Source organism: Mchenga conophoros, linkage group LG9 (genome assembly GCF_057382185.1).
Source record: "Mchenga conophoros isolate Kocher_MC1m ecotype Shallow Benthic linkage group LG9, M_conophoros_male_GT1.1, whole genome shotgun sequence".
Lineage (NCBI taxonomy): Eukaryota > Metazoa > Chordata > Actinopteri > Cichliformes > Cichlidae > Mchenga > Mchenga conophoros.
Window position 1 is genome coordinate 18,678,974 of NC_140534.1, and position 15,802 is coordinate 18,694,775.

The 15,802-nt window shown below is 40.2% G+C and overlaps 1 protein-coding gene across 5 annotated transcripts in view; it reads right to left on the reverse strand.

Annotated features, from left to right (window-relative positions):
• Positions 1–15,802, reverse strand: part of arhgap21a (Rho GTPase activating protein 21a) — a 101,459-nt gene that overhangs the window by 42,208 nt on the left and 43,449 nt on the right. For 3 of the 5 annotated variants that reach the window (XM_085286758.1, XM_085286759.1, XM_085286757.1), the window contains exons 1-3: positions 14,779–15,336; positions 10,094–10,282; positions 6,461–6,482 (exon numbers count right to left, since the gene is read on the reverse strand). In XM_085286758.1, the coding sequence (XP_085142884.1) occupies positions 6,461–6,482; positions 10,094–10,282; positions 14,779–15,090 (523 nt within the window). In that variant the 5' untranslated portion in view covers positions 15,091–15,336. Of the gene's footprint in view, positions 1–6,460; positions 6,483–10,093; positions 10,283–14,778; positions 15,337–15,802 lie in introns of those variants that run through there. The other 2 variants (XM_085286761.1, XM_085286760.1) reach the window with 1 other exon arrangement.

Consider the following 15,802-nt stretch of genomic DNA (forward strand, 5'->3'; position numbering starts at 1 on the left):
GAGAGACAGGCAGAAGAGGGAGGGAAGAAGAGAGGAAGTGAGATAGAGAGGACGATTTGGGATAACAGCCGCTTGGTATGTACACAACCGCTGTGAAGGGAAATAAACACATCCACATTTGAGACAGGCACAGTAAGGAATATCCATGTTGTTTTTATGTCTCTGTACGTCAGGGTTTACGTATCTCTAAATCTACATCAGCGTATGTTTCTGCTTTCTAGAAGTTTGAAGTGTTTCCAGCGGCAACACCCAGCTAGTCGACATGCGGTCAGCTCCCCCCCTCCCTCCTCCACTAAACACCAATAGACTCATCACACGCCCTGGCCCGGAATCAAGCAAATAAACTCCAGTGCAGCGCGATGGGGAGGCCGCAGTGAACCTCGCAGACCTGACTCGAGCTGAATGCAACTTTTTTTCATTCTATCTTTTTTTTTTTTTCTCGAAACATTAAAACAACCAAGCACATGGGACGGATTATCTGTCTGGGTTTCACATGGTTTTTCGATGATGCTATGAGTGTTTTTGAGCGTATGTCGTTTGCTATGATAGTGATCAGTGGTTGTCACATAGCAACATCCACAATTTGAACACATCAGTGAGTAATAATTCCAAAGCCGAATGTTTAGAAGCACAAACACATGCCAAAGTCTTTTATTGCACTCATCCTTCTTAGTTCTCTGCCGCATGCTATTTTATGACATACAGCAAATAACAGATTATTAGGAAATTGAGGAAACATCTCCTTCTGGAAAAGACTGTGTAATATTTTGTAGGATCAAAAGCTAAAATATATAGATGTCATTTAGTGACTCATTTCAGCATTTTATTTATTTCTTTTTGTCAAAGAAAGCCAAGCCATCCACGACTGACTTAAACAGTGGACAATGCCCTCTACTTTATTTTAAAGGGTTGCTTTTAAAATAAACTCAGGTGTGATGTCACTACCAAGTTCCGGCATCCAAGTTCCGAGATATCTGGAATGTGGCGTCAGTCGTTTACCAGGTCCCAAATACAACATTGATATAATCGAGCTGCTAACTGAGGTTACAGAGCATAAGGCCTCAATAATAATAACAATAATAATACATTTTATTTAAAAATCGCGCCTTTGAAAGCACCCAAGGACACTGTACAACAAATAAAAACACAAAAACTGGAAATATACACAATAATAAGAATAACAGATACAAGTTAGGAGCATACAGAGGTTTAAACATAAGCAATTTTAAACAGATGAGTTTTGAGGGTGGACTTAAAAAGAGGGAATGAACTAATATTTCTGAGGTCAGGGGGTAAGGAATTCCAAAGTCGAGGGGCAGAGCAACTAAAAGCCCCGCCCCCCATTGTAATCAGACGAGCGGAAGGAGAGAAAGAGAAGATGAAGATCTGAGGCACCGGGATGGGAAGTTCATCTGTACTAAATCAGAGAGGTATGGTGGAGAGAGAGAATGAATAGCCTTAAATGTATAAAGGATTCTTTTAAAATGGATGCGAAATTTAACCAGGAGCCAGTGTAGCTGCTTCAGGATTGGGGAGATGTGGTGGGTAGAGGAAGTTCTAGTAATAATACGGGCGGCAGAGTTCTGGACACGTTGGAGCTTGTTAATGGATTTTTGTGTAAGGCCAAATAATAGTGAGTTACGGTAATCAATTCGAGACATAACAAGATTATGGACGAGAATGGCAGTGGCATGAGGAGTGAGGAAAGGGCGGAGGCGATTGATTTTACGGAGTTGAAAATATGCTGCACGTGTGACATTATTGATATGTGAATTAAAGGATAATGTGCTATCGAGAATGACACCCAAGCAGAGATGGGCAGTAACGCGTTACTTGTAACGCATTACTGTAATCTGATTACTTTTTTCAAGTAACGAGTAAAGTAAGGGATTACTATTGCAAAAACGGTAATTAGATTACCGTTACTTTCCCGTAGGAACGCTGCATTACTGCGTTACTAAAACCGTGATTTTTTTGCGAGAATGTCTCACGACAGTGAGGTAAGCGAGTGCGCCGTTAGTGACAACAGCTGTGTGCAGATCAACAATGGATCATATATCGATTGTGGGAGAGAGCATGAGCGTGCAGCGTTTAAAGCGTGGAAGTACTGACCTTACTTTGATTCCATAAAAAGTGACAAAAACATTAGTGTCCATTGTGCGTGGGAAGAAAACTTCTTTTTACAGGGAAAAAAAACCCCTAAACAAGCACCGAGTGCGCTACCACGTAATGGGAAATTCACAGAGAAACTCGCGGCTTCTTCAACTGACCGCGGCACACCTGCACCAGGGTAAACCTCCGCCTACCCCAGTCCTGCTTTACAGGTGAAAATAGAGCAAAAGGACCGCTGAGTCTTTGACTTTATTTATTTTCTGCTGTGTTTTACTTGCATCTATTTGAAAGACTGAATGTAAACACAAAAAATATTTTATTTTATGTGCTGGAATGTGCAGAAAATAGGTTTAAATGTTAAACTAATTTATTCAAGTCAGAGAATGTTGCATATAATTACATTTTTGCTTGATGCATAAAGTTAAAAGATTAAAACTGATAAAACAAGTTTTAAAAAAAAGATACTTTTCCATTTGATTACATTTTGTATGATGGATTGTGCAGAAAAAGTAGAATTGGGCTGAAAGATCTATCGCTTTATCACCTATTCAGGTTGTAAATCGTGTTTTTAAAAAGTAACTAAGTAACTAAGTAATTAATTACTTTTGAAAATAAGTAATCAGTAAAGTAACAGGATTACTTTTTTGGGGAAGTAATCAGTAATTAGTTACTGATTACTTTTTTCAAGTAACTTGACCAACACTGCACCCAAGCTTTTCACAGAGGGAGAGATAGGGACCAACGAATTATTGATAGTGAGAGAGAAATCGTTAATTCTGGATAGCAATCGTTTAGTGCCGACCAGGAGAAGTTCTGATTTATTGCTGTTGAGTTTAAGGAAGTTGGAGGAGAACCAGGAATTGAGTTCAGCTAAGCAGAGGGTGAGGGAGGGTGGAGGAAGAGTAGAATCGGGTTTGGTAGAGAGGTAAAGCTGGGTGCCATCGGCATAGCAGTGGAACTGAATGTTATATTTACAAAAAATGTGTCCGAGTGGAAGAAGGTAAATCGTGAAAAGGAGGGGCCCGAGGACAGATCCCTGGGGCACCCCAGTAGATAAAGGAGAAGGCTGAGAAGTGAAGGGTTTTAATTGAATGAACTGAGTGCGGTCAGACAGGTATGATTTAAACCAGGCTAATGGAGTATGAGAGAGACCAAGAGAAGCTAATCTGCTAAGAAGAATGGGATGAGATATGGTGTCAAAGGCTGCACTCAAGGAGAATAAGGATGGAGAGGAGACCAGAATCAGCTGCCATAAGAAGATCGTTTGTTATTTTTATAAGAGCAGTTTTAATCCCACAAGCCTACAGACTGGTTGGTGACAACCTGGTCGCTAGGGAAAAATGTATAATCTGGATGCTTCCTGGACCCTGTTGAAAACATTGCTGTGAGTGCTGCGAGAAATGATCAAGTGTGCCATGGAAGAGTATCTGGTTCCACCTGATTCGTATTCTAAGCGATTGGCGAGAGTAACGGGCAAAACAATTATATTGCCTTCCACTAGAGGGCAGTACAACTACCTGCTCTAATTAAATGGGTTGTCAACTGCCAGTAACACAGAAGAAGAGGAAGAAGAAATTACATAATAGTCATGCTTTTATGAGATGACACAGCGCATAATAGCAACAGATAAATATTTGAAATGAAAAAGTAGTCAATCTGGCCTGGGCCCTGGAGAAAATTCCCACCCAGATGAAGGCCCTAGCATGAGTAGTGGTCAGAAAAAAGCTCAAAAAGGTACCGCTGTCTGGTGCGTGGGTAAAATTATCAATATGCTTTTTGTGACATTTTTGTTTGGTAATTTTTCTAATGTGAAATATGTGCCGTGGCTCCAAAAGGTTGGGAACCACTGCATTAACCAGTTTCTAGGCCTATGTGACTGGGACGTAAAAGGACATTTAGTTGCAGATGGAGTACATCTGTGGGACAAGAGACTAACTGGGGGCTAACTGTTCATTATAAAACTCAATTGGAGATGGTTTACCAGACCAGTTCTTTACAAAGACTGAGAAATGCAAGAAATCAAATTTATCAGTACAGTATTTAGCGTCATAGCAAAGTCTGTATCATTTTAAATATTTTTTTATCCAAACAGTAATATTCAATTGTAGACTAATAAGACCTTACATTTTGAGACTCCACAGACATCCTGATGGGGAGACTGTTATTAGCAAAAAAAACTAGACTAGTGTAGACGTTCAACATTACAGCTTATTACGAAACTAACTAAAGTTAGAATTTAACATAATTTTTAAAGCCTAGTTTTTGCTAAATGACTTTTTTTTTTCCACCCACGTGTAAAATTTAAACAAGCTTCTGATACAAACAGTCCCAACAACTCTGCATTTGAGAGGAAGTCGTTACAATAAATTTGAGTCCTGTTGTCCACACCAGTATAGTGTTCAGCGTCTTGCCTCAACATAGAGTATCTGGTGACACACATAACCAACCCTATAATTAACTGCCGGTCTCCTCCACCATTTGAACACAGTCAGCTTTTATCATTCAAATATCTAGCTCCATGTCGAGAAGCAATTTCTCAGTCAGCTTAAAAGCGTTTTACCTTTGCTTCTTTCATCTTATTCAGCTTCTTACTGGCTCTAAAACAGGACCATCAAAGGCTGCTCTGTCTGTCACGATAGCGAGAAGTGTTTAAACACGTCAGCAAGAAATCAAATCCACAAACAAACACAAGCATGCGGCAGCTTCAAAAAACACTTTCAGATTGGTGCATTACAATGATTGCTGTTCATCAAATCAATGTCAGACCTCGGATAGAAACACATAATAGGCAATTTCTACTACTATTCCTACAACTGGTAATAATAGTAATAATAATAAGAAGAAGAAATTGCCTTTAAGTATGTAACTACAGTCTAAGAACCCACAACATCAATATTTTACAAGTCATTATGTGCTTATTGTAGAGGCCTCACAGGGAGGTCCCTGATGTCCCTGATATCATACATCTAGGACCCTTCAGCATCATCAACACTGCCCTCTGAGACACAAAAAGGAATTTAGTATGAGGAGCTAAGAGGCTTCCTGCTCAGCAGGAGAGAGGCTCTCAAGACCAGAATCATTATTCTTCATCTAGTGAGTTTTAACAGGAATTGCTCTAATGCACTTGAGCTAAATTCACACAAAGAAATTAAAGTTCATAAACTATAATACTGCCATGCAAAGAATGTGCAGACACTTACTCCCTAAGGGGTTTCCTTTTGCCAAAGCGAAGACCCCACGTGCGTGTTAAATACTTGGAGGCCTGCTTTAAATGAGGATGGATAAGCATGTAGTGGTTAAACTGGGTAGGGAGGGGGTAGCATGAGGAATGTGACACCACGAGCAAAGAGAGATGATGAAGGTCGCTTGCAGGAATCTCACAATTTCCCACTGAGAGGCATTTAAGAGTCATATTTATAAAAAGCCTAACCCTGGATTTTTCACTTTCTCTTTCCGCTCATGCCTTAATGGTTTACTGAAACACGTCTGGCAAGGCTTTAGGGTCACTGCAAGCTAAACAAACATCTAATTGTGGTTATCTTCTCAAATTTCCATGTTTACTTCAGTTTAAAAATACACAACTTTGTTTTTAAAAGGAAATCTTAGATGAGTAAATACAGAAGACTAAATAAACTGATGTCTTAGAAAAACACAGATATGTGCAGCAATAAAAATGCTTTGGATTATTTCTTTAAGAGTGCGCTGTAGCTGTCCTGTCTGTGTGTAACAATAGGAGTCCATGTAAACAAGCATTGTGTTTCTATATACAGACAAGGCCTGCTTAGGAAGGCTTTTGATGAAGAGCAGCAGAGCGACCCTCCTGCATTCATGCTGGGCTGCAGACGTGAGCAGCATACTGAGGGACTGGAATGACAAGCCGGATGCTCCAAGGAATGCTGAGGCCTTGCCAAGCCAACGGCACATGCAGCTCTGACTGCTCCTCTAAAGAGTGAGGGCTTGAAATGCAAAAGTGCAGCACAAAGCCACCCTACTGCCACACAGCGTGCAGGAAAGACACCTTCGCCTTTAACGTGTTGTTTTTCTAAATGTTTTACAACCACTCCTGGGTGAAAACTGTGCTTTTATAAGGCACTCAATGAGATTCAACTCCTAGTGTTAATGTGATGCTCTAACAAAGACTTGAAAATGCATTAATTCTATCCACGCAAAGCAAGAACACATTAGAGTAATGGACTGTCAATCCTAATTAGATAATCATTCAAGGGGGCTTGTGATGGAGAGCTGCAAGGAAATGGTTTGTGTGCATCTCCCTCATGCAACACCTGAGGTCCAGCTCACAGTGCACATCTAATGCATGCAGAATTTGATAATATACTCTCTGACTTACCTCTGCTGCCATTTTCTTCATCCTGGTAGAGGAAAGAAAAAAGAGAAAATAAGCATCAGCATTTTCCTCTGTTGATTATTTCTTAATATTCTTTTATATTGGCATATATCTCCACTGCATTTCATTCGGAGAAGCCAAGAAAGACTCTGTAAACACAAATGCAGATCATTTCTCATGTCAATCATCAATACCCATCCTATGCTAAATATTAGCCTATATCTAATATGCTAATATGCTTTCGTGAGAATTCAGCTTATAAATACAGTTTTGTGTAATGAAGCACAGAGCTGAATACCACCATACGATGGTGCCTTTTTGTTTTTGTTCTGTGATGCTAAAATGGAAATGTGTACACAGACATCATGTGGGTTGTGGGGAACGCAAGTGTAGCATCAAACTGTGGTTGTTGGACTTATAGCAGGTGCTCGGAAAACTTCAACGTATCACCACACCCCATGTTTACTCACAAACGTTTCCAAAAATGAAAGTAACAAAAATGAACTACTTGTGAAGCACAAAAACGCTGGCAAATCTTACTATGATAGACTCAAGAGCTGAGAAACCAAAGTAAGCGTGCAGGTACGTCTTACGCTGTGTGCACGGTCGAAGCATTTCCTTTTCTGAAGTTTTAGGTGAGGGACTACAGTGATTGCCAATGAAAGTGAAGATTACAACAACAATCTCTTAAACAGTTTAGACTAAAGGAAACACATTTCATAGCCATGCTTGTGTTTTTCCACTTATTTAACACATAAAACTGTTATTTCCTTCAGAGCCCACACACTTCTGCTTTAATCCACCTCCGCTCTGTGACACACATGTTCTGCATGTACCCTCTAAGTCACCCTGCTCTCCCAAGGCTTTGCTTAAGACGGCCTGACCCTCTTCAAACTAACTCCAATATCCTCACATTGCGATTAGTCAAGAACTCGAATCCAAGACTCTAAAAGTAATTACAATGAGAAGAAGTGATGGATGTACAGGCATGAGCTCCTTTTTAACTGTCCTCTTGTCGGCTAAGGTTATGTAATAGAAGAGCTCGTTATGGTCAAATGTAATGTTTCATTCTGAATGCTTTTTCACTGAGCTAAAAGGAAGCGAAATCTTGCGAAACAGCTTGTAATTCTTTACACCAACATAACTAAAAGAACAGAGAGAAAAGTGCTAATTGCCAAGTGTGGGAGACGACATTAGTGCCTCGAGTTTTCTTTCTAATGCCAGCTCCATATTGAAAATGTTACAGCAAGATCACAGAAAAAACAAGTAGACCCAGACTGGACTTGAAAGTGCCCGAAACAACACTGTGATACCCAAGAAGACCTCTGGGAGAATCTGTCTATCTCTCTGGTTTCATAAAAGTCTGAAAATCCTAACTGTCGTGCCACAGTTTCTCTTTCAACATGCAGAACCGAAGCCAAAAGCTATAAACAGAACATGCTATGCTGACTTTGTAGGAAATCCTTCTGTGCAAAAACAAGAGGTTGTCAAAATAGACTTCAGAGGAAAGTAAACGCAACTTATCCAGAATTATCACTTACAAAAACTAATAAGAGGCATGCTATGATAAGCTTTGAGTGAACTGACTCAAAACATCGGCACATTTTCCCATTAAAGGAGACCTATGTGTGCAGCCAGAGCCCTTTACCCCATGTTAGTCTGTGCCCATTCAGAGCCGGAAGCACTGCAACGACTGGATTAATACCAAAGGGCAGATTGGTCCTGATGTTATCTAGAGGATGGCTGGCAGAGTTCCTAGGTGGGATCAAAGAAGTGAGGCATGGCTAAAACCCCTGCTGTTGAACATAACTAACACTACACAGGAATATTAACATTAGAGTTTAACTAAAACACAGTGAGGTTGGTGTCTGTGATGGCGGAGCTTCCAGTTTTCCATAACGCTCTTACAAAAGCAGATGCCGAACTGCAAACTAATTCCAAGCAGCTCTTTGACTTTTGTCCACACTTTAAAAGTGGCAAAAGTTTGTATGAAAGATATGTGCTTTATTTTTAGCATGCCATTTCTGGACACTGTTTTTCACATTTTTATTTTAGACACTGTCGTTACATTTATAAATCCAATAAATCTTTTCCTCTTAACACAGTTGGAACACTTTTATGGCTTGGATAAAGAAAATAATCAACAACTTTCAGGAGAATAACAAAAATGTTACATTTTTATTAATTTGATTATTTTTTAAAAAAGAACAAGATTAGCCCTCTGAGGTTTAAGTCATCGTATTTGGCACCTCTAACTTTAACCCTTAATCTATATTTTGGAGAAGGCCAGAGCAGACGTTTTGGAGGGAAAATATGACATTTTTTATCTGTGCCAGTTAAAAAAAGACTTGGGAGAATCTTTTAATATGACCTGAGTTGGGCTTCATGGAGTTTTTAATAGTATCCAGGTCCTGTGGCTGCAAAACAAGCTTAAATCATCACCTCTCCACCTCTGTGCTTGACAGTTGGTATGGGGCATTTGTGTTAATATGTTGTCGTTGGTTTTCCCCAAACGCGGAGCTCTGTCTCCACATTGTTCAAGAGGTCTTGTGGTCTCCTCAGAAGCAAATTTGCAAACCTAAGCTGTGCCATGTTCTCTTTAAAGAGAAGAGGTTTTCTTCTGGCCACTTCCAAACAATCCATACTTGTTCAGTGTGCTGTCCAAAGTGAGCCCTACAGAGTCTGACATGCAGCTTTAGGGTTTTTTGTAGTTTCTCTGAGCATTGGGGTGAATATGTCGGGACGTCCAATCTTGGGAAAATTTGCTAACTGTATTAAATGTTGAATTTCTATCCTACATCTGTAGGTTTCTCTCTGTAGAATGATGGACTTCAAATTGTATGGAAATGGCCTCATAAGCCTTCCCAGGTTGGTGAGCAGCAAAGGTTTATTCTTTAAAATTAGTTTTTAAAATGTCTTTCTCTCTCAGCACTGTGTTTACACACCTGAATACTCCTGGCAGCTACTTATTGCACCTTCCACATAAAACTGCATTTTGGCTTGGCAGGGTGTGATACATCCTGTAGTGTTGTTCTTCTGATGTTGTAATACCATAAATTTAAGATTTGCTGGGAATCGCATATTTTTTTCTTATCTACTAATATGTAAAACTTTTGAATTTAAAGAGAATGTGCTATCATTTGCATATATGACTGTGTTAAAACAAACCCAGCTGCTTTTTCTTGGCAGTTAAAAGAACTGGGATTATGTATTTTTCTAGTCTCACGCAAATTTGATGATCACTAATCAGTGTGGCTACCATAAAGCTATTTAACGTAAAAGAAAGATAAAAAAAGACTAATAAAAGGATGAAAACACTGAAGTTGAAGTTCCTCCAAGTATAAAACTTTAAAAATGTCTTTAATATCAATATTGTCCAATAAAATGTGGATGCAGTATAACAGAAGCTAAAACAAAGTCTAAAAGATCTCCTGAATGTTTATATATGAAACCAAGTTTAACATGCCTCAAAAATACCAAAGGCCTGATATCAGATCCCCAAGTTTGATCAACCAATAACCTTTTATGGAGGCATCTTTATTTTAAATTAAGTGAGATCCTTCTTCGGTTGGTTGTATTGGGAGGTTTTTTTTTAATATATTAATGTCACCAGAGAGGTCAGAGATATTCATTGACCTTTAGTGAGTTGTGGACGGCAGACTCAGGCGGGTAGACGATAAAGTGTCGCAGTGTGAAGCCGAAGCCCTGGGATGTCCGGCGCAGGCGAAGCGTCTTGGGCCCCGGCCAGGAAAAAGGCTCGTCGTCCACTCCGGGAGAAGCGGCGGCTGACGCCTCGCTCTGATCCCGCCCATCCTTCTGCTTGGCCTGAAAAGAGGAAAAACAAACAGGAACTTGAGTGTTTATCTTCAGAACAGAAAGTGCAGGTGGAAGCCGGACATAAATACTAGAAAGGAGGTCTTTAAAACATTAGCTTGACGTTTTACAAACTAATTTTCTAGTGTTAGGTTAGTGATATGGTTTCACTTTCTTCTTAAAATAGGAATTTGCTCGGTAGCTGACGTCAGCACCACTGGTTTCGCTTTTTTCCGAGGTCGTTAATGAGCTGTTTACTTATTCCAGCCAATCACTACAAAGGTGGCTTAAAGGAAGAGGAACTAAAACAGCTTATTTCAAACAGTTAATGAGCTGAGGGGATGCACCACTAATAGAAAACTAGACTAGTAGAGTGCAAAAATAAAAACAGGCACGAATTAGGATAATAGGTTCCCGTTAAATGTCTAAGATTGTAAGTATAGCTTGACTGAGAATTTGTTTTTAACATGAAAACTAAACAAAAAAAATTGCATAATTGATCATAACCTCACCCCTAAAAATGAGTGGAAATCCCTGCTGCAGATGTTGTTCTGCATTATCAGATATGAAATCTGCTATTTCAGAGTCAGAACAAACTAAGAGCCACATAAAAGAGCACTCACTCCGCTAACAACACCCCTGATAATTGTGTAAAGCAAAGTGGTTTTTGGTCAAACAAAGAGAAGTGTGTTTTTACTTTTAAAAAAAACTGCCCATGGCTATGCACAGATCTTATTCATCAACTTGATGTAAAAACACGAGAAATCCCTTGTTGGCGATTCTTCACAGGTATCACAGAGGAGCAGGTTGTTCCAGCTGAATAACACCGGGTCATTTTGTGGTTTCAGAAACAGGAAGATAGAGTCAACAAGAGGGTTCACTGTTAGTTCAGTGTGTTTTCATGTTAAGTAATACTTCATAAATAACTGCCACCTGAAAAAAGAGCTGTTGAATATCTTTCTTTGTTCCTCTCATCACAAACACTTTGGAAGATTAACACCATCGCAGTGGATGATTAACATTCAGTAAATCTGTAATATAACATCTGTGGGAAGTCAAACAGCTACATATTTTTATGATTACTTCCACCAAAGCACCTGAAGCTCGTAAGGGGATTATTTTGGTTTTGTTTTATGGACTTTTCTAAACTTTGACTTCACTGACATTTTGCACTCCAGCTCAAAATGTCTCAAATATAAAATTATCAATACGATCTGCCAAAATGGTGAGAAATTCATCAAACTCTGTGAAAGCTGTTGATTAAGACCTCATTTCGGGCACATGTTTTTGTTTAAAACAGTTGAAATTCTGACTAAAAACAGTAAAAAGATTTTGTTCTTGGGTTGTGGTTAATGTCAGAGATCACAGTATCTGTCAAAATAATCAGGACTGTCATTTAAGCCTTTTTCTGCTTCCTCAACCTCCACACAGCCATACAGTACATATGGCTTCAGTTATTGCACATTCGGGGCTTTGCAGGGCTATTTGACATACTTGCGTGATGACAGACTTATCTTCTACATACCAACTGTGACTAGCACAAGATAAAAAAAAACCCAAAACAACCTTTTTAAATGCTGGCAGCTCTCATGTTGCGTAACATTACAGTTATGCCTACGTAACACAACACATGTGGCACATGAGCTGCAAAACTCTCACTTTAATCGTTGTATAAGGGGGGGGGGGGAAAGAAAGTGTAGCCGAGATGACACAGTGCGTCACTGACTGCACACCATGCTCATTTTCTGAAGATGAAAATTAAAACTGTATGTGCAGAAAGGCTGTGTGGTTGTTCATATCTGGGCTTATAGATCTAGGGTTGCATGTTGATGAAATGTGATCGGTTTGTGAGCCAATACATTTTTCAAGAGCATTATGTGGAAAAAAAAGGAGATATGCATGTATATAGATGAACATAACATACAGCAAAGTCCTAAAAACTATTAAACATTATTAGCTTTAATAGTGCATTATTAGTTAGTATCATTGTTATTATTAGTTAATTACTCAATAATTAGTAATCTGTTGCGATTCCTTAACCATTCCTAAACTTTTGGACTATTAAGTGAAACTAAGTTTTTGGAGCACTGAGAATATTACTGGGAAAATTTGAGTAGCATTTACTTGTTTTCCAATTTCGACTCAATTGAAACCAAAGTAGCGACTAAGTATATCACACGGTGTTTGGCTGAATCGATACTGTGTTCATAATGAATAGCCACATTACAGGAAGGAAATAAGGCTTAATTATCTTACTGCCATCTGTTCATGCTGCAACATTGCTGGAACTTCTAATGTTATTTCTAATCTACAAGAGAAGTCTATCTGATATAAAATCATTTCGTCTGATGCAAGAGTTTTTGTAAGAATTCTTGGATGCACAGCTGTAGAAAAACTTTATTTACATGCCCACATAGCAAAATAACCATTGAGGACTGAAGAAGATTTGGTGGCAGAAAGTACCACAACATACTGGAGGGGTGAAGTAATTTATTTCTCATCTAATACGAGCCGCAGACTGGATTTAGGTGTTAGACTGATTGAAGACTGCCTCCATCAAAAAAAAACAAAGGAGATGGAGGTCCATCATTCTCCTCATCCTTCCACTGAAAGAGATGCAGACACCCGGAGTGGGTGCAACTCTGTTGCTCTGTCTTCTCATGATGAGACAGGACACAGGGAAAGAGCTGAACACCATGAGCGATCAGCCTTTCATCTTTCAAATTTTCCCACAATACCATTAATAAAGTACTGATGGAGGAGGAAATAGCCGCACTTTTGAGTAAAAGAGTACAAATGAGCTTCTCTTCCAATGCTTGGTGTGTTAAAATCAACTACGAAGCATTAAATCACAAGTAATGATCTTTTGCTTAGTCCAAAGTAAATTTTCAAACTATTTTTGTAACCTTTACAACAGTACTAACATTGCACCTTGTTCAAGCAATAGGAAATATTTTATCGTCTCAATCACAGCGACTCAGTATGACGGCATAAGCGATCTTTCCTGGTGCTGTCTGAGCAGCGAGACTCCTGTCACATCCATCACCAAAGTAACGATGGAGCTGAACCACTGCACCACAGGGCGTGCGTTAGCGGTTACTGCTAACACTACCATAGTCGTTCCAGGATGCGGGAGCCTGCCAAGAGTTTCAGCCTCAACCCAGATCTCTCCACAGGCTCTTCTCCTACCAAAATACGGCTTAGGTATGGATCCAAAACAAAGACATTGTTTCTCTGGTTCCTCTTTCCTCTCTCCTGCCTGTCTGCCTGGGAGCAGCACATGTAGAAACCTCCAGAGAGTGGGATGGGTGTGGGCCTAATGGTATGACTGGTGAAATCACCACCAATATCCAGTGGTGTGGAGCTGGATGTAAGCCACAGTCCATAATGTAACCAGAGGAGAAGAGGGAAAAGAGCTGACGCAGTGCAACTCAGCTGTTTGTTTTGATTTCGTGTTTAAAATTTAAATTCGCATTATGCAATAGTTGAGCTATTAGGCTTAAATGCCTATGGCAAAGCTTTATTTTTCTTACTACTGAATTATAGAAAAAAGAGAAGCAGGATAGAAGGGAAACTATTACTGTCTAGATATTTGAAATGTATAATGCTATAAATCTTTTCTAAACAAGCTCACAATTACCTGATAAATACTAATCAATTATGCATGCAATCTGTTCATCAAAACACTCACCATTATGTGCACGCTGAGGGCTTGCTGCAGGCTCTGGTACCATATGGCAACACAGACATCAAAGTACATTTCCAAACCTGTTCCCGCTTCTTTATGTATATGCAGTTTGACCAAATCTAAATGGCATTACTTGTGGACTCAGTTTTCTTTCCTTTTCTTAAAAAAAAGTGTGTGAGTCACACTCTGCAGCTTTCATACTGTCTTCGTTTTCTTTCCAAACTTCTCTCCCCACAGGCTCTAACATTAGTAATCCTTATTCACTCTATCATAGGAAAATATGCCTTTAATTCCCTAATTTGGCAGCGCAACGGTTGACTTCATTTCACTAAGGTTTAGCCCACTCCACAGAAAATAAAGAATGGCTGCTGTCATGGTTATATTTAAGAAAATAATCGTGAAAATATGAGGTGCAGATGGAACCAAAAACAATATTGTCCCCTGACAATGTCATTCTGAATCTACCCTAGGGACCAATAACAATAAACGAAACCTAACCCAAACACACAGAGACACACTCACATTACCAGAGATATCGGTCAGTGAAACAGGACTACCCTGCTGTTGGGGAGCAGGATGACGCACACAAAATTCCTCAGACAGTACAACAAAGTGTAGCTGCCCCTAACCTCTCCTCCCCGCTCAGATGCTTCCTATGTAAACCTATATGCCTCTGCCAGATATGCCTTAAACACATTTTTTAGGGAGTTTGGTTATCCCCCAGCGCCTCAAAACTCAAGCACAGCTCCACTCTTCACAATCTCAAATTGCCAAGATGCTCTCCAGGATGCTCTCATGCACATGTACACCCACTCCTTACCCGAGATCGGACGCAGTTCTTCCTGGAGGCTTCTCGAAGCCGAGCCCAGGACACGTTGCGGTTGGGACTGGTGAGCCCCAGTTCCACTTCGCCCCAGTAGGCTCTGGCCAAAAGCTGGAACCAAAGACAGTATGGCTCTGACAAGCAGCCATCCACACCCGCTAGTCGAGCCCAAGGGCATCCTCCGGAAGATGGGGAAGGAGAGAGAGAACAACAACCCTGGGATTTCACATCCACATCCCGTAGATCAGGGTGATCCTTCAGGTGAGCTGGCTTACAGCCTGGAGGGAGCCCGTTCCTCTGGGCCAGCATGGCATAGCCAAGACCGAATAGATGAAAACTGCCTTCAAAAAATGCCCCTGTTTGTGTGTCTTTTCTTCTGGATATTCTACTTCAAGTTTCTAGCAAAGCTCATTTTGCTGCGTCTCTCTTCCTCGGTCTGTTCTGGTCTCAGTCTGGGGAAACAAGGCTGTTCCTATAAGCGTCCAAGAGATACATGATGTTTCCAGTCAGCCGAGAGGAGAGCACAGCGGCTGAGCGCACTGCAGAGAGCCCAGGCCGACTAACTGACGCACCCACCCACTTACCACACAAAACTCTCCTTGAAGTATGCACACACACACAGACACACACACACTTTCAGGCAGCCTGAAGTGAATTCTCCTCCTTTCCAGTCCCCTTCATCTCTCTCTCTCTCTCACTCTTCTCTCCCACAGCAAACCCCCTTAAAACTTTTAGTTGTGCGCTTGCCAACTCGCGCATGCACCAACACGTGCCGAGGGCAATCAATAAATCATAAGAACAAATAAAAGGAGAAAACAAAAGGCGCACACAAGTCAAAGGAAAGAAAAAATGTTCTCAAATTTAAAGTTTCTGAAAGTTTTTCAAGTTATCTGACAGGAAAAATGAACAACTTCATCTTTGGAAGGAGGCAAGTGGGCCTAAGGCAGATAAGGAAATATATATAGTCCAGAGAAATCTATAACCCACAAAAATGTACTAATAATAATCCACCCACCTTTAC